The sequence below is a fragment of the Triticum aestivum genome, chromosome 1A (assembly GCF_018294505.1).
Source record: "Triticum aestivum cultivar Chinese Spring chromosome 1A, IWGSC CS RefSeq v2.1, whole genome shotgun sequence".
NCBI classification, from domain to species: Eukaryota; Viridiplantae; Streptophyta; class Magnoliopsida; order Poales; family Poaceae; genus Triticum; species Triticum aestivum.
This window is the reverse complement of record NC_057794.1, coordinates 498,747,141-498,767,036: the sequence shown is the minus strand read 5'-3', so window position 1 is coordinate 498,767,036 and position 19,896 is coordinate 498,747,141. Positions and strand designations below refer to the sequence as shown.

General features: G+C 50.6%; 1 protein-coding gene across 1 annotated transcript; it reads left to right on the top strand.

Moving 5' to 3' along the window:
* The first annotated feature begins 11,526 nt into the window (after positions 1 to 11,526).
* LOC123159889 (cation/H(+) antiporter 15) lies at positions 11,527 to 14,751 on the top strand. Its single transcript, XM_044577726.1, has 4 exons — positions 11,527 to 11,984; positions 12,063 to 13,061; positions 13,158 to 13,554; positions 13,645 to 14,751. Exons 1-4 carry the CDS (start codon positions 11,709 to 11,711, stop codon positions 14,541 to 14,543), a joined length of 2,571 nt encoding a protein of 856 aa, XP_044433661.1. The 5' UTR covers positions 11,527 to 11,708; the 3' UTR covers positions 14,544 to 14,751.
* The last annotated feature ends 5,145 nt before the right edge of the window (positions 14,752 to 19,896 follow it).

The window sequence follows — 19,896 nt, the reverse complement described above, 5'->3', positions numbered from 1 at the left end:
TTTATACAGACTTTTGGAGAAGCCTGTATTTACAAGAAAGTGAGTGGGAGCTCTATAGCATTTCTGATATTATATGTAGATGACATATTACTAATTGGGAATGATATAGAATTTCTGGATAGCATAAAGGGATACTTGAATAAGAGTTTTTCAATGAAAGACCTCGGTGAAGCTGCTTACATATTAGGCATTAAGATCTATAGAGATATATCAAGACGCTTAATTGGACTTTCACAAAGCACATACCTTGACAAAGTTTTGAAGAAGTTCAAAATGAATCAAGCAAAGAAAGGGTTCTTGCCTGTGTTACAAGGTGTGAAGTTGAGTAAGACTCAATGCCTGACCACTGCAGAAGATAGAGAGAATATGTAAGATGTTCCCTATGCTTCAGCCATAGGCTCTATCATGTATGCAATGCTGTGTACCAGACCTGATGTGTGCCTTACTATAAGTCTAGCAGGGAGGTACCAAAGTAATCCAGGAGTGGATCACTGGACAACGGTCAAGAACATCCTGAAGTACCTGAAAAGGACCAAGGATATGTTTCTCATATATGGAGGTGACAAAGAGCTCATCGTAAAAGGTTATGTTGATGCAAGCTTTGACACTGATCCGGACGATTCTAAATCGCAAACCGGATACGTGTTTACATTAAACGGTGGAGCTGTCAGTTGGTGCAGTTCTAAACAAAGCGTTGTAACGGGATCTACATGTGAAGCGGAGTACATAGCTGCTTCGGAAGTAGCAAATGAAGGAGTCTGGATGAAGGAGTTCATATCCGATCTAGGTGTCATACCTAGTGCATCGGGTCCAATGAAAATCTTTTGTGACAATACTGGTGCTATTGCCTTGGCAAAGGAATCCAGATTTCACAAGAGAACCAAGCACATCAAGAGACGCTTCAATTCCATCCGGGATCTAGTCCAGGTGGGAGACATAGAGATTTGCAAGATACATACGGATCTGAATGTTGCAGACCCGTTGACTAAGCCTCTTCCACGAGCAAAACATGATCAGCACCAAGGCTCCATGGGTGTTAGAATCATTACTGTGTAAATCTAGATTATTGACTCTAGTGCAAGTGGGAGACTGAAGGAAATATGCCCTAGAGGCAATAAAAAAGTTATTATTTATTTCCTTATATCATGATAAATGTTTATTATTCATGCTAGAATTGTATTAACCGGAAACATAATACATGTGTGAATACATAGACAAACAAAGTGTCACTAGTATGCCTCTACTTGACTAGCTCGTTAATCAAAGATGGTTGTGTTTCCTAACCATGAAAAAGGAGTTGTTATTTGATTAACGGGATCACATCATTAAGTGAATGATCTGATTGACATGACCCATTCCATTAGCTTAGCACCCGATCGTTTAGTATGTTGATATTGCTTTCTTCATGACTTATACATGTTCCTATGACTATGAGATTATGCAACTCCCGTTTACCAGAGGAACACTTTGTGTGCTACCAAACTCACAACGTAACTGGGTGATTGTAAAGGAGCTCTACAGGTGTCTCCAAAGGTACATGTTGGGTTGGCGTATTTCGAGATTAGGATTTGTCACTCCGATTGTCGGAGAGGTATCTCTGGGCCCTCTCGGTAATGCACATCACTTAAGCCTTGCAAGCATTGCAACTAATGAGTCAGTTGCGGGATGATGTATTACAGAACGAGTAAAGAGACTTGCCGGTAACGAGATTGAACTAGGTATTGGAATACCGACGGTCGAATCTCGGGCAAGTAACATACCGATGACAAAGGGAATAACGTATGCTGTTATGCGGTCTGACCGATAAAGATCTTCGTAGAATATGTAGGAGCCAATATGAGCATTCAGGTTCCGCTATTGGTTATTGACCGGAGACATGTCTCGGTCATGTCTACATTGTTCTCGAACCCGTAGGGTCCGCACGCTTAATGTTACGATGACAGTTATATTATGAGTTTATGCATTTTGATGTACCGAAGTTTGTTCGGAGTCCCGGATGTGATCATGGACATGACGAGGAGTCTCGAAATGGTCGAGACATAAAGATTGATATATTGGAAGCCTATGTTTGGATATCGGAAGTGTTCCGGGTGAAATCGGGATTTTACCGGAGTACCGGGAGGTTACCGGAACCCCCCGGGGAGCTAGATGGGCCTTAATGGGCCTTAGTGGAAAAGAGAAGAGGCAGCCCATAGTGGGCCGCGCGCCCCTCCTCTCCCTTGGTCCGAATTGGACAAGGAGAGGGGGCCGGCCCCTCTCTCTCTTTCCCCCCCTCCGCGAGTCCTATTCCAACTAGGATTGGGGGGGGGGAATCCTACTCCCAGAGGGAGTAGGACTCTCCTGGCGCGCCCTATGTGGCCGGCCAGCCTCCCCCCTTTGGTCCTTTATATACTGAGGCAGAGGCACCCCAGAGACACACAAGTTGATCCACGTGATCTTATTCTTAGCCGTGTGCGGCGCCCCCAGCCACCATAGTCCTCGATAATATTGTAGCGGAGTTTAGGCGAAGCCCTGCTGTAGTAGTACATCAGGATCGTCACCACGTCGTCGTGCTGACGGAACTCTTCCCCGACACTTTGCTGGATCGGAGTCCGGGGATCGTCATCGAGCTGAACGTGTGCTAGAACTCGGAGGTGTCGTAGTTTTGGTGCTTGATCGGTCGGGCCGTGAAGACGTACGACTACATCAACCAAACGGTTCCGTTGTCGATCTACCAAGGGTACGTAGATCACACTCTCCCCTCGTTGCTATGCATCACCATGATCTTGCCTGTGCGTAGGACATTTTTTGAAATTATTACGTTCCCCAACAATACTAAGTAGTATGAAGTGGACATGTGCTACAATTTCATTTTGTTGTAGCATGAGGTGGCAACTAATTGAACTTTTGTAGTGGTATGTACTGGTCTTTTGGTGGATACGAAACTCTGCTGAACTACTACTTAAACTGTGGCTGAAATTATGGGCCGATCTTCTGCATATTTGCAATCATATATGTAGAGCATACTTTTGCACACATGAAACAAAATCAGCAAATTCACATAAGCGACAACAATTGTAACAGACAATATTCAGGATTACAACATCAAACTGACAATAACAAACTTACATCACGGCACGACAAGTTCACATTCAACATTATAGACCGACAAATTCAAATGAAAACACCAAACTCTATTGATCATCGCTTAAGCTTTGCCATATTATCTAGGGCCAATGCCATCTATCTTGCTGTGCCAGGTGGTGAAAGTATGCTTCTGGGTAAGGTCTTCATCTTCATCTGGGAGAAGTTCTACAGCCAAGCCTTCAGTTAGCAATGGGCCATGATCGACGACCTCTTTGACATGCATAATCACTGGAAAATCTACGGTTGCATGCTCTGTGGGAGAATTTGGAGCCGACGGTGAATGTGCGTTCTTGTCATCGGAGTCTGGCTTCCATGGCCCCGTAGGAGGTGCAGGAACAGACACGATGAGCACCTTTGGCACACCAGAAGGGTTGCGCAGCCACGCGGTGACCGGCAACACCCACTTGTCGGTGGCCGGGAGCATGTCAATGAGCTCGTCGTCGACACCGGCGAGCACCAGGTTGATGGTGTGTGCATCCCAAGCCTCCTCCGGCAGCCCCTCCAAACTCAGCAACGTCTTGTACTCGAGCTTCTCCGGCTTGCCACGCGAGAAGCTTGACCAGCGCTGAAAAGAAATCCTACTACCACAACAACGAAGCTGCTCCGACGCGTGCACCACACAAGTGCAATCATCCGTTGACTCGAAGAGAACAAAAAAATGGAATGGTGGGCAAGTGACCTCCACCTTGGTTGTCGTCCGTCGGACAACATAATGAGACTCCATCGCCGCCGCTAGTGCCTCCGACGTCACCACGCTCCGCGGCTGTCCAATGATGGTGGCATATAGGACACGGCCATAGAAATCTCGCTCGAGCACCGCCATGCTAGCAGTGCGAGCGATGACAACCCGCCCGCACTCCGGCCGCATCTCCGGCTCGCCCCACTGCCACACCTCTTGAGGAAACATACGCGAGTCCCGGATGCGAGGCCATACCGCAGCGGGCACCGGAGACCTGCCATCGCCGACGCCGGCGGCGGCGCGGCTGGCCAGTGCCACGCTCTCCTCGCTGCCGCATGCCATACAGTCCGCCACGATGATGGTGGCACCATGGCTACTTCCGGCGAGGGAGGAGGAACAACTCCAGCCAGGAAAGCCACCACCACTCGAGCTCTCGCTGCCGTCACCACCGCCGCCCATCTATCAGCTTAGTCGGTAGGTGTGAAAGGAGAGACGAGAGCTAGGGATTTGGTTTTGATTTGGAAACTAGGGTTCGATTCGGTTATAAATCTGCCGAGATTGCAATACAGCCCTCAAACAATATCGAGAAGGACTTTTCTGCAAAAGTACTAAGAAAACCGGGCGTTGGCACAGTTCAGCTGGCGTGTGTGACTTGATTGCACCTGCAATGCAATTTCTGTGATGGGTTTTTCCGGTTTGCAAATTGTGTGACTAAAGTGCACCCATAGTGCAAGTTCTTAGACCACCAGTGCTATTTACTCCCCACGCTTTCTCCACCACGTGGAATGCACAAGTGCCCTGGTCTTGCTGCTCCAAGGAGATCAAGATGTAGGGGCCGACGGCGGCATAGGATGAGACGGTGATGTTCAGCGGGCTGCGGAATTCCTCCGGTCGCAAGGAGCAAGGGAAGAAGGGCGGCGGCGGCAAGGCTGTCCAGAAGGAGCAACACCAGCAGCCATCGTCGTCATCGTCGCATGGGTTGTCCCCGTCGTTGAGGCCGAGGGACTCAAACCACATCTCGAAGTCACGCGTTGCGTCTCGGCCCACCCTGGGGTGGCGTGAGAGGGAGTACACCTTGCCTCCGTGGGAGATGAGGATGGGCTCGTGCTTCGGGCAGCGGAGGTCCGGGCCACTGAGCAATGCCTGCGTGCTCGGGTCGTAGATGGCCGTGTACCCTCTCCGCCCGCCGACGCCAACGATCCAGGAGTCGTGCTTCGAGTGCGCGGCGACGAAGGACATGCCGCGCTTGGCGCCTGGAAACACGCCGAGGTTGCGGGCGGGCGGCGCCTTGTGGCCGCCGTCTGCCGCGGCGTCGACCATGAGGAGAGAGTACAACGTCCTATGGAACGGTCGCTCCGCCACGAGGTAGACCGGCTTGGCGAACTCCGGTGATGACTCCGCCGTGTCGTCGGCCGGATTTGCTGGCTTGCTCGATGAGTCCACTGTGCCGTCGCGATCGCGATGCCTCTTGCGCGCCATCTTCGTCTCCTAGAGGAAAGGCTCGAGCTAGGGTAGGGTTTGGTAACTTTGGTTTGATACATATAGGAGGGGCGCGGCTTTATTTCGACTGCTGCGAGATGCACCAATCTTTTTTTAACAGCTCGCCTAAAGAGAGGGCAGCGAGTACTGGGCCAACCAATTACAGGCTTTTTTCATTTTTCTTTTCTTTTTGTCAGTGTCAGGCTTTTTATTTTTATTTTTTCTTACTTATGTTTATATTTTGATATGCTAAAAAATGTTTATATTTAGTGGTAAAACATAGATATGTGGAAAAATTACTGTAATTAGTTTAAAAGATATTTACCATGTATTATAAAATGTTCGGAGAATGTAAATTTTTATCCTCACGGTCCTAAAAAAATGTCTGTGCATTTCAAAAAAAATGTTTGTGCCATTCAAAACAGGTTCACGCATTTAAAAAATGTTCCGCAAGTGTAAAACATTTATTCGCGCAACATTTTAAAAATATTCACAGCACTCAAAAAATATTTGCGACATTTAAAAATGCTCACATCTTTAAACAAATTATGTTCATAATATTTGAAAAGATGTCCATCATGTATATAAAAAATGTTCAACGTGTATCAAAAACAAATTCGTGTGTATATGAAAAATGACAACCTGTATTTTAAAAATGTTCATCATATGTATTTATAAAAATGCTCAAGGTATATCTGAAAATTGTTTCCGTGTATTCAAAAGATGTGCAATGTGTGATAAATATTCAACGTGTATTTGAAAAATGTTAAACATTATTCATAACATGTATGTGAATAAGATGTTCATCATGCATTTAAAAAATGTTCAACGTGTATCAAAAAATGTTCGACATGTATAAGGAAAATGTACAACATGTATTCAAAAAGTCGACATGTATATGAAAAAAAGGAAACAAATAGAAAATGAATTGGAAAAGGAAAACCAAAAATAAAATGGCGAAAACAGTGAATAGAAACATAGAAAACAAAAAGAATCGTATGAAACCTTCCAAAACCGGTGGAAGGTCCCATGAACTAGTGCATAACCTTCGGAACACCGCTTGTGAATGTGTTAATTGGGCCGGCCCATCTTACCGCTCACCTATTGTGAGACGAAACTCGCTCTTGCGGTAAGCGATATGTAGCTCTGGCAACACAAGAGCGCCAGAGTTGGTCGTAATAGTAGGTGCGCACTCGCATTGAACTCGGCCCAGGTTTACGTGCTCGAATGGGCCATGCTCTTGTGGAAGTGGCACACATATTGACATGCTATCAGTATGATCCATAGCACATTGCGGTGTATGTTATAATTGCATACAAAGTGGTACTAACAAAAGAGAGAGGTCACTGATGGTCGTACAGGATGCCGAAAGACAACACATGGCCAACTCCAAGCAGGGACACACAAAGAGGGCTCTAGTTGAAGCAACACCGAAACCACAGGTAGGACTGCAAATTATCATCAACAAAGTAGTTGCACCATCTTTGGCTCGTAGGTAGCGCACGAGAAGAATACACAATTCTTTGCTAGAATGATGGTCATAGCCCACATGAGGTGGGAAGAATGAGCGGTGGAGGAGTTACATGACCTCGGACTGTTCGTTGCAAAAGAAAAGAATCATTGGAACAAGGTTCTCTGAGGAAAAACTCTCAGAACCACACCAGGTCCCGCAACCCTAGCCGCCGCCGCCCTTCCCCGCTCGTCGCCGGCGGGATCCGGCCTCCCTCGCCGGCGCGCGGCCCGGATCCGGCCCTTCCTCCCCCCGCCCCTCCTCCCCTCCCCCTCCTTCCGCCCCCGCGCCGCCTCCCCGGGAGGCGGCCGGGGCGGCCCCTGCGCCGCTGCTCTCGGCGTCGATCCGCCCTTCCCCTCCCCTGCCGTCGCCGGTGGGCGCCCCTGGCTCCGGCCCGGGGGGTGCCGGCGGCGGCAGGACCTCCTCTCCGCGCGCGCGCGTCTCCCTGGTCCGGGACGGGGGGCGGCGGCGGTGTCCTTCGGCTTGGCGGCGTCCCGGCGACCCGGCGCGGTCGCCGGCGGTAGGCGCGGTGGTGGTGCTGCCCTTGGCAGCAGGGCGGCGTGGTGGCGTGCGGTGGCCGACGGCGCGTCCCCAGCCCAGATCTGGGCCTTCCCGGCCTCATCTGGGTCCTAGCGGGCCGGTCCCTGGCGTGGCTTCTTCGTCATCTGTGTGGTGAGGCGGAGGAGCGGCTCGGACGAGGGGCGGCGATGCCGATGGCGTGCCAGCTGCAGCGCGATGGCGGGAGCTGTCCGGGAATGGAGTTCCCGGCCGGGCCTGTGGGCACATGGGCCTGGTAGGCTCCTGCTTGTGTGTCCGGTCGGCTACCGTCGTTGACGGCGGAGGTTGTGCCCTCCCGCGTGCCGACGGTGCTGCGGCCCCTAGTCCCGGCTCCTATTCCTCGTCGTGCAGGCCTCACCTCGTGGTGCCGTGGTGAGACGGCGTGGAGGCTTCTTGACGATGGTGGCGCAAGATGGTGGTCGGTTTGGTGGCAGGCTCCGGAGCACCCGAGGTGAAGGTTGGGATCGGGGGAAACCCCTGTCGGCCTGTCCGACACCGACGCGGCGACGCCAGTGGGTGCCGCCGGACCTTCCTGGAGGGCGTCGGGGGCGACCCTTTCTCTCGCCTCTCGTGTACCGGGGGAAACCCTTGGCAGCAGCGTCGTCCTCGTCGCGGTCCTTCTTGGAGGTGCTGATTGGTACCGGTGCTTCGGAGCCTTGGAGCTTGGTGGGAGATCTTCGGTGGGCGCAGTGGTCGTGTAGCTTCTCCGTTTCCGTCGAACCGCCGTTGTCGGCATTCTTTTCTCTTGTTGTTTCTCTTTAGTTTCTTTTGGGTGTGTCTGTGCTGCTTCCGCCCCAGCACCTATCCTTGGTTGTATCGGTTGGTTGCTTTGGAATACAAAGCGGGGGGAAACCCTTTTTCGTCAGTTACATGACCTCAAAGAATGCCGCCAACGGAAGCATCTCCACCTAATGGGGGTTAGTTTCCTAGCATGGAGTGTGAAAGAAGGGCGCACACATCCACGAGTTGACGAAGTCAAAGGCCCCGAGCTACGGTGACAAGGAGGCTTTGGGGAGCATTACTGGGTATGCAAATGGTCAACCAACATAGAAGCGTTGGTTCCCGGTACTCGGCAATGGGTTTGATGCACCGTTACTCCACCACATGACCTCCAATAAGGGAAACGACACTTGGGGAGCCTCGTCATTGTTGTCGCCAGCAGGAGTTGGCGATGGGATTTCTCCCGAAATCTTGGAGCACAAAACCTAGCATCCCCAAACCAGAGATCCAACGAGTGTTGGACAAGGCCATAGTAGCACACACCCAGACAGATCTGACACTTGTGCGCTACGACTGCGAGTTGGATGATCGGACACGATGCAGCGACATGGTGTTGTAGGGATGATATCCTCCAAGGGCACAAATTCTAGTTGAAGCACAATTCGCAAGAAGTATTGAAACTTGGCTTTATATGTCGAACCCACTTGACCTAAAGGAAGAAACCACCAGCTACATAGGTACGTTCGCACCAAAACCATAGTAGGGAAATACTCTATTCCACCGGTTGCTAGGAAGACAATAATAAATGGAATTAACTGAACTACAAACTAGAACATAAAGTGAAGTAGACGATAACCAAAAGTAAAAATGGTGTTATAAATGCAGGATTGAATAGAATGACAGACGGTGTCTAGGCTTCGGTCTCACCAGCACTAGAGGGGCAATTACGTGGTAGAGGTCTATAATATAATAGGCGGTCTACCAAACATCGTTACCTCCCAACTGTTGCTGCAAAGGTAACTCAATGTCCCATTCCTAACATTGTACTGATGTGTCAGTCAGAAGCGATAAAGACCACAAGGACAAGAACAAGGCATTGCCCTCTATGGTTAACCATTGCTCCTTAGATAAATAAATGATCCTCTATGGCTACCCACGCTCATCTGTGCACTACATATAACCTCTTGTTGTGGTTACACATGAGATGTCAATAATACACAACAAATCAAACGATCATTAAACTCATCTATCTACTTAGTATATGTGCAAGTGCTCACAAGATTGTATGAAAAAACGTCTCCCAACATAGCCTTACTTACAACAGGAAAAGAGTAAATACTAGATGGTGGCATGTGCCACAAAGTTTAATATTGCATACTAGACTATACTTAAACCTAGAATTGGATCAATCCCTCAAACATAGATGAATAACTACACAAAAAGGAATGGTTCATGGATGTCATCACCATGTACAGTCTTACAAAATACATGAGAAAGGAGGAAGATATAGGTGGTGGCCGGCACGCATGACCTAGGGCCAGCGCCTAGTGACAGTGGCGGTGCCTCCTTATCCTCCTCTTGTGTGGATGTTGTTGTGATGATGAGGCTATGGAGGGAGAGGCCTCCCGACAAGAAGGGAGATCCCTCTGGCGGTTGCGTAGGATGTGTCTTGATGATTGATTGATGGTCGTCAACTAGGGTTGGAGTCAAATATGTAGTTGGTTGCCGCTTGCCGGTGTCCCGGCCAAGGGGCTCCTCGCCATGTCGGTTCCCGACCTGGTGGTTTGGGCTCTGACCCCCATGCTCCTGGGCCACTTTGGGTGACCGATAGCAAATTACATGAAGATTTAAGACTAAGAGCACAATCCATAGATATCGGAGCCACGGAGGGATATGTCTGCATCGATCAGGCGACCCAGGCCCCGGTATGTTATATAAATCGGGATCAGGCTTATCATAGAACATATTCAATCCCTTGTACTTCACATGTACTTTGTATTATCTTCTCTAAAGAGCCGGGCATTTTACAGAGTTTTACCGGCTGTTTCCATACGAGGTAAATACACGGGCAGTCATAGAACTTGCACGTGACGGTCAGTTTGGTGCATAAACTTGTAAAATACATGTTTCTAGTCATCAAACTTGCGTGGGCGTGCAAATACGGTGCTTTCTACCGTAGCGCGGCGTGCCAACATTACATGGGCCCGCTGTCAGTGGCTGAGGAGGTGGGTAATCCGCATGTGTTTTTTTCTTTCAGAAAGCACCCTTGCATTTCATTTTTTTACACAAAAAATTCTAAAGTAAAACGGAAAAAAGGATGGATCAGTATGGATGGGATTCGACCACACCCGCAATTCGCGTGCATATTGCCCGCCAATCGGCTAACTGACGTTTGACGTCTAACATGCACAATTAGCTTTATATATGAGGACCGTCCTAATTAAAATAGAAATCAAAACCAGAAAAGGATTCGAGAAAAGGTGGAAGCCCCGGTTCGAACCATCCGGTCACAATGACACATAAAAAGATAAATGCAATTTATCTTATGTATTTTGCTTTCGTTTTTTCTATGTAAGAAAACAACTTATATCCTAGATAAATTTTTTGGACAGATTGACTAGATTTCTCTTTTGAATTTGAGTATTTTTCGGAATGAATGCATGTATTTTTTACGGACAAATCAACCAATTTCCGTTAGAGTATCTGTAGCAGACCCCTTATATGCGGACCTTTATAGTGTGTTTACCGTGTCTATTCAGTGCATAATGAATGTCCATAATTTCCTTTCAGACAAATCAGCGGAAAATATGTTTGAATTTTAATAATTTAAATTTGAAAATGTTGACAAAAGAAAATATAATTCTAAATGTGTACCTTTATTTAGCCTAAAGGATCTACACATTAGTAGTCCGTGTAAACAACAACGGTGGTGTGGTTACTACTCTAGCGCTATTACAGCTAGTCGATGGTTCGAACTCCCTCAGACCTATTTTCTAGTCCAAATTATTCACAACGCACACTGACGGGCAGGACCCAGCGGGATACTATTTAACATTACCTGTGTTGGAGGGCTTTTGTACGAAGTTTAAAAAAAACTTGAGGGTGCTTCTACAAAAAATATTACATGCACAACGCTTCAGTCATTGACAATGGGCCCCGGTCATGCTGGCATGCCATATAGGCAGTGAATACATCCGTGTACGGAAAATGTGACCGTATTTGCACGTCCACGCAAGTTTGATGACTAGAAACACGTATTTTGCAAGTTTATGCATCAAACTGACCATCACGTGCAAGTTCTATGACTCCTGATGTATTTACCTCTTTCCATACTAATCTCCCCCCACCCCCTTGATTTTCAGTGGGATGTGTGCCAATCCGTTGATTCCCTAAAAATCAGTCCGTGTGTGTAGCATTGCTCCGGCCGAAATTAGCAGCTCCTCTCCCACTCACCGCCGCGCGCGCCCATACGCTCCCTCTCTCTCTCTCTTCACTTTGACCGTTTCCACCGTTCGTGAACCAGCCACACTCCTCTCTGTCGCGAAATCCAGCGAACCCGCGGCCCGCGCGCGCGCGCCCAAGGGAGCAGAGCGCGGCGCCCACGCACGAGAGCTCGGCGTCGTCCCATGCGCCGAGATGACCGACACGTTACCCGGCGGTGGCGACGTCACGGCGCCGATGGAGCAGGCCGCCGCCGCCGCCGGGATGACCGGCTCCGGCGCGGCGGCGGCGGCGGTGGTGTGCTACTCGCCCATGAAGGTCACCACGTACGGCATCTGGGAGGGCGTCAACCCGCTGGAGTTCTCCCTCCCCATCTTCATCCTCCAGACGGCCGTCATCGTCGGCACCACCCGCCTCCTCGTCCTCCTCCTCAAGCCCTTCCGCCAGCCCCGCGTCATCGCTGAGATCCTCGTACGTGCCCTGCCTCCATTAATTGAGAACATGATTCTGCTTGCTTGCTTGCTCAACGGACGTACGTATGTGCTGCAGGCCGGCGTCATCCTGGGCCCGTCGGTGATGGGGCAGGTCGGGACGTGGGCGGGCACCGTGTTCCCGGGCCGGAGCCTGCTCACCCTGGAGACGGTGGCGCACCTGGGCCTTCTCTACTTCCTCTTCCTGGTCGGCCTCGAGATGGACGTCAACGTCATCAAGCGCTCCGGGAAGAAGGCCGTCATCATCGCCGTGGCCGGCATGGCGCTGCCCTTCTGCATCGGCACCGCCACCTCCTTCATCTTCCGGCACCAGGTGTCCAAGAACGTGCACCAGGCCTCCTTCCTGCTCTTCCTCGGCGTCGCGCTCTCCGTCACGGCCTTCCCGGTGCTCGCCCGGATCCTCGCCGAGATCAAGCTGCTCAACTCGGACCTCGGCAAGATCGCCATGTCCGCGGCCATCGTCAACGACATGTGCGCCTGGATCCTGCTCGCGCTCGCCATCGCCATCTCCGACGTGAACAGCACCCCGTTCTCCTCCCTCTACGTGCTCCTCTCCGGCGTGGCGTTCGTGCTGGCGTGCTTCTACGTCGTGCGCCCGGTCATGTGGTGGATCGTCCGCCGCATCCCCGAGGGCGAGACCATCAGCGACGTGCAGGTCACGCTCATACTCACCGGCGTCATGATCTCCGGCGTGTGCACCGACGCCATCGGCATCCACTCCGTGTTCGGCGCCTTCGTCTACGGGCTGGTGATACCCAGCGGGGAGCTCGGCGTGGTGCTGATCGAGAAGCTGGAGGACTTCGTGATGGGGCTGCTGCTCCCGCTCTTCTTCGCCATCAGTGGCCTCCGCACCAACGTGACCCGGGTGCGCGACCCGGTCACCGCGGGGCTCCTGGTGCTGGTGTTCGTCATGGCCAGCTTCGCCAAGATCATGGGCACCATCCTCATCGCCATCTCCTACACCATGACCTTCCGCGACGGCGTCGCCCTCGGCTTCCTCATGAACACCAGGGGGCTCGTCGAGATGATCGTCCTCAACATCGGAAGGGACAAGCAGGTGACCATCTTCATCTCTCGCGCGGATTTGAACAATTTCAATTTGCAACTAGCTAGCGGGCGAACGTGACATGGGTCGGTGTTGTTGTGGTTGCAGGTGCTGGACGATGAGTCGTTCGCGGTGATGGTGCTGGTGTCGGTGGCGATGACGGCGCTGGTGACGCCGGTGGTGACCACGGTGTACCGTCCGGCGCGGCGGCTGGTCGGGTACAAGCGGCGCAACCTGCAGCGGTCGAAGCACGACGCGGAGCTGCGCATGCTGGCGTGCGTGCACACCACCCGCAACGTGCCGTCCATCATCTCCCTCCTCGAGCTCTCCAACCCGAGCAAGCGCTCCCCCCTATTCATCTACGCGCTCCACCTAGTGGAGCTCACCGGGCGCGCGTCAAACATGCTCGCTGCCCACCACACCGCCGCCAACCAGAACCGCAGCGCCAGCACCAGCGCCAGCGAGCACATCTTCAACGCCTTCGAGAACTACGAGGAGAGCGTCGGTCAGTAGTCCTCGTATGCCTTGAGATCGATCGATGCAATGCAACGACGTGTGACCTGACGTGAATCATGAATGCATTGTCCACGAGCAGCCGGCGTGTCGGTCCAGTCGCTGACGGCGGTGTCGCCGTACCAGACGATGCACGAGGACGTGTCGGTGCTGGCGGAGGACAAGCACGTGTCGCTCATCGTGCTCCCGTTCCACAAGCAGCAGACGGTGGACGGCGGCATGGAGCCCATCCACCCCGCCCTCAAGGGCTTCAACGAGAGCATCCTCAACTCGGCGCCCTGCTCCGTCGGCATCCTCGTCGACCGCGGCCTCAGCGCCCCCGCGGCGCGCCTGTCCAGCGTGCACCGCATGGCGCTCCTCTTCTTCGGCGGGCCGGACGACCGCGAGGGGCTCGCCTACGCGTGGCGGATGGTGGAGAACCCCGGCGTCTGCCTCGCTATCGTCCGCTTCATCCCGCCAGGCTACACGGCGCCGCCGCCGGCGGTGGCGCCGCCGTCGTCCGTGCCGTCCGGCTCGCGCGCCATCACCATCGTGCCCGACGTGCCCAAGACGGAGCGGCAGATGGACGAGGAGTACCTCAACGAGTTCCGGTCGCGCAACGTGGGCAACGAGGCCATCGTGTACGTGGAGCAGGTGGTGGCCAACAGCGAGGAGACCATGGCGGCCATCCGGAACCTGGGCAACGCGCACGAGCTGTACATCGTCGGCAGGCACCCCGGCGAGGAGAGCTCGCCGCTCACGTCGGCGCTGTCCGACTGGATGGAGTCGCCGGAGCTGGGGCCGATCGGGGACCTGCTGGTGTCGTCCGAGTTCTCCAAGATGGTGTCCGTGCTGGTGATGCAGCAGTACCAGCTCACCGCGGCGGGGCTGCCGGCGGTGCCCGTGGCGGAGGACCCCGTGCGGCAGTACGTGACCAATGCCAACCAGCGGCCGGCGACGGGGGTCGGCGGATACCAGTTGGTGGGCCGAGGTGGCTACTGACACGATAGCTCTTGATTAATTGGGTCTGGGTTAATTAACCAGTAGTGTAAAGCACGCGGTTTTTTAGGGAGTTCGCTGGATCGATGGTCGTGTTGTGTGTACAATTCTAGCTGATTAACTCTTGTGTTTTCTGCTATGTAGACCTTGTGCGGTTGTACCGTTTGGTTTTTGTAATGAGAAGAAGGCTGTAGTTGAACCCTAGTGTAAATTCACCTTTTATCTAGCCAAAAGTTTTGTTTGTGTTGGTGTCCTGCATAGAAATTTATCTCTCATTTTTTTTTCTTTTCTGTACTGGTCCCTTCCTTTTTTTTGCGGGTGAGAAAATTGTATTACTCATGAGTAGCAAGGTTACAATCATCCAGAGCAGCTCGACGGCAACGGGAGGGCGAGAACCAAGGCAAGTCATGGTTCTGCCTTCCGTTATTAGCAAAATTTGCTAGATCATCGCTAACTTTACTTTGGTTCCGACTTACATGAGTAATACGACAACCATGAAGAGACGTCGGGTACTTAATCTCCTTAACTACAGAGGCTTAGATCGATCTGTCCAGATCACGAGCTTGGATCAACTTCACAACAACAATGGAATTCATCTCAATGATATTTGGGGCGTCGCTCGGTTGGATAGCAAAAGATAAACCTTCCATACACACATACAGTTCCGCCTACAAAGCATCACGACAAGAGGATAACTGTCTGCATGAGGAGAATATGCTTTTCCCACAATCATTCCGAAGAACCACACCAGCCCCTGCTGCGCCATCAGGAGACAAGGACCCATCTGTATTCAGTTTAGTCCATCTTGATCTGGAGGTGTCCAGGACGTGGAGCTAGGTGTCATCAGTCTATGTGAGCTGCTTGCTGCTTGCTGCAACATTATACATCACTATTGACTTGCCCTTCCGAGGATCATCACATAGATCAAGTTTCAGTCCAACCAAAGATTCCAAGTAGCTAACAAGAAATCTCTTAGATGCTTCCATCGGAGGTGGTGGCTTGTGATGCACAACCTCTTTACGAATATGCCAGCAGGGCCACAAAGTCATAAGAACTTCGCGCAATATCAGATAGTGGATCCAACACATGAAATAACCACTCTTTCTCGTTGTTCTCAATCTCTTCCAAAACCGACAAATGTCCAAACTTCTGATATTGTTCTCCATAATTCTCGGCCTAAAGGACAATGGAAAAAACAGATGTAAATTCTCTTCCGGTCCATAGCACATATAGGACAGAAACTTAATAGTTCCAAATTCCTCTTGTGGTTGTTCTTCCAAAGTGGGGAGTGAATCGGTCGATATCCTCCAGGAGAAATTACGCACTGTCGAGGGTACATCTGAAGACCATATCATGGACCAGCTGCCGCACTGACCCCCTGGGACCGAACTTGAAGAGGTCATGTTGGCTGTATGAAACTCATCAAAGGCCAAATCATATGCGCTTTTAACTGAAAACAAGTCGTACTTGCCCGGACCCAATTTCAAAGTATCAGATTCTAGTCTCGGGGAGGCCATGATCTTCATAATTTCAACAACGTCACAAGGATGAAAGTACGACTGTAGGAGCTCCAAATTCCATGAACCATTGTCATTGAGCAGTTCAGATACAAAGCGTATGTGACACCTTCCTTGGGAAGAAATTGGCTTGTAAGAGAACGGGCGTGGTATCCAGTTGTCGTGCCAGACCCGTATAGGGTATCCTCAAGCTTGCCATTTGGGTAATAGTGAGCCTTGAGAACTTGTGCACAAAGGCTATCTGGCTTGATAAGCAGCCTCCAAGCTTGACGGGCTAGAAGAGCCTGGTTAAATAACATGTAATCCCTGAAACCAACACCACCTTTGTTCTTCGGACGTAGCAAATGCTCCCGCGCATGCCAGTGAACTTTCCTTCGGCCCCTAGTTGAACCCTAATAAATAAAATCCACACCATTGCATTAAGCTCATCACAAATGGAGAAAGGCAGTTTTAAAACACTCATCAAATAAGTTGGTAGTGCTTGGGTGACTGGTTTTATTAACACTTCCCTTCCCGACTGCGCAAGGCGGCCATCTCCCCACCGTATAAGTCTCTTAGTTAGACTAGTTTGAAGATATTGAAACGGCCTCTGGACATGCGACCATCCGGTTTAGAAAAACCAAGATATTTCTCCTCAAACACCAAGCTTGTGACATTCAGCACCAAGCGAACCTGCTCACGAGTCACCATAAGGCAAGACTCACCAAACAAAAGAGTGCATTTTTAAAGTTCAAGGACCGCTCTGTGGCTGCCTCATGTAAAGTGAGAACTTCTTTAACGTTCACACCTTGGTCATGTGACACTTCAAAAAATTACATTATGTCATCCCCAAACAAAAGATGTGATATGCCCGGAGCTCTTCAACAGATTTTCAAAGGAGTAATATTACCACTCGAGACCGTATGCTTCAGAATTAGATAATTGCCTTCCTTGGGATGAGAAGCGACGGTGCAAACTGGCTGTGTTCCATTTTCCGAATAAGATAATTTCCCATATGCGTTTCAACGTTGCATAAATATGATAGTACTTCCTCCGTACCATAGTATAAGATTTTATTACAAAGGAACTCAGTGATTACTCCTTTGTAGGGCCTTTACGCGAGTAAATATGTATTTCCTTGTCTTGTATATTTTTTGACAGTACAAAATATGTACTGTCAAAAAAATCTTACATTAGTGTCAAAAAAGTCTTACATTATAAAATGAAGGGAGTAAAAATCAAATAAAACCGACAAAGGAAACACAAAAAAACACAGAGACCCGCTTCCAAGTACTACAGTCTCGCAGTAAGCAAGATATGGCACTGGAGGTAAAGACACTCCCATAAGAGCAAGTCTAGTAGAGCCATGAAACCCTCAAACCCCTAAAAATAACTGTTTTTTTTACAGTTTTTGTCGAAAAAAGCCGTAGACTAGAACCTCGCCTCCCCGGCTCCTCCTGCCGCCTCGCCCCGCGCTGACCATGGAGGCCTCCGCCGCCGCCACGCCCGTCCCGCCCCCGCCCGGCACCCGACCGTGGCCGACGTGGTGGCGGCGACCCACGTCGGGGCCAAGCGGCAGCGGGCGGGCCTCGCACCGCCTCCTCCCGCCTCCCCGGCTCTCGCCCCGACCCCCGTCCCCGCCCCGGCGCCTGCCCCCAAGAAGAGCCAGCCGAAGGCGGCCTCCCGTGGGCCGCGAGGGGCTTCCTCCAAGGTCGCCGGCTCGTCCCCGGCCGTGAAGAAGCCGCGGAAGAAGCCCGCGGCCCCGCCCGCCGCCGTCGCCGAACCTCCTCCTGCCGCGCACGAGGTGTTCGAGGAAATGGCAACCCCATCCTCGTTCATGGACCTCCTCCAAGACGCGGAGGTGGACCTCGGGGCTCCGCCTCTAGAACCCTTTAGGGTTGGTGACGACTTGGAGGAAGATGAGGAGGATGAAGGGGATGACGAGGAGGAGGTGGCCGAGATAGGGGAGGAGGCATTCACCGCCGCTTCCCGCCCACACGCGCGGTCGACAAACTACACCGAGGCGGAAGATATCCTCTTGGTTCGTGCTTGGGAAGCTGTGGGGATGGATGCAAGCACCGGCACCGATCAAACCGGTAAATGGTATTGGCAAAGGATTGAGGACAACTATTGTAGGATCAAGCCGAAGAATAGTGGGTTCATCTCTCGCACTTACCGGTCGCTTCAAGACCGGTGGGAGTTGATGAAGCCCGCTTGTGCTCATTGGAGTGCGGCCATGGACCAAGTGAGGGATGCATCACCTAGTGGAACCGTGGAGAGTGACTATGTGAGTACATATCTCTTCACTATTTTGATTATGTGTGTGTACTATGCTATTGGTGGGTGATACGTCTCCAACGTATCTATATTTTTTTATTGTTTCATGCTACTATATTATCTGTTTTGGATGGTTATGGGCTTTTTTAGACACTTTTATATTATTTTTGGGACTAATCTATTAACCCAGAGCCCAGTGCCAGTTTATGTTTTTTTTCCTTATTTTAGAGTATCGCAGGAAAGGAAAATCAAACGGAGTTCAAACGGAATGAAACCTTTGGAAAAGTTATTTTTAAAAAGAAAGCAATACAGGAGACTTGGAGTGCACGTCAGGGGATCAACGAGGAAGCCACGAGGCAGGGGGCGCGCCCACCTCGCTGGGCGCGCCCTCCACCCTCGTGGGCCCCTCGTGGCTCCCCTGATGTATTTCTTCCGCCTATACATATCTATATACCCTAAAACTATCGGGGAGCACAATAGATCAGGAGTTCCGCCGCCAGAAGCCTTCGTAGCCACCGAAAACCAATCTAGACCCGTTCCGGCACCCTGCCGGAGGGGAAATCCCTCTCTGTGGCCATCTTCATCATCCCGGTGCTCTCCATGACGAGGAGGGAGTGCTGAGGGTATGTACCAGTAGCTATGTGTTTGATCTCTTTCTCTCTCTCTCTCTCGTGTTCTTGAGGTGGTACGATCTTGATGTATCGCGAGCTTTGCTATTATAGTTGGATCTTATGATGTTTCTCCCCCTCTACCCCCTTGTAATGGATTGAGTTTTCCCTTTGAATTTATCTTATCAGATTGAGTCTTTAAGGATTTGAGAAAACTTGATGTATGTCTTGCATGGGATAACCGTGGTGACAATGGGTTATTCTATTGATTCACTTGATGTATGTTTTGGTGATCAACTTGCGGGTTCCGCCCATGAACCTATGCATAGGGGTTGGCACACGTTTTCGTCTTGACTCTCCGGTAGAAACTTTGGGGAACTCTTTGAAGTACTTTGTGTTGGTTTGAATAGATGAATCTGAGATTGTGTGATGCATATCGTATAATCATACTCACAGATACTTGAGGTGACATTGGAGTATCTAGGTGAGATTAGGGTTTTGGTTGATTTGTGTCTTAAGGTGTTATTCTAGTACGAACTCTAGGGCTGTTTGTGACACTTATAGGAATAGCCCAATGGATTGATTGGAAAGAATAACTTTGAGGTGGTTTTGTACCCTACCATAATCTCTTCGTTTGTTCTCCGCTATTAGTGACTTTGGAGTGACTCTTTGTTGCATGTTGAGGGATAGTTATGTGATCCAATTATGTTATTATTGTTGAGAGAATTTGCACTAGTGAAAATATGAACCCTAGGCCTTGTTTCAACGCATTGCAATACCCTTTGTGCTCACTTTTATCATTAGTTACCTTACTGTTTTTATATTTTCAGATTGCAAAAACCTTTATCTATCATCCATATACCACTTGTATCACCATCTCTTCGCCGAACTAGTTGTGACGCCCGGATAATTAATCTACAACGATCCCCCGCTAATGATGCCACATCACCTCGGTTACTATTGGTAAACTCTTGA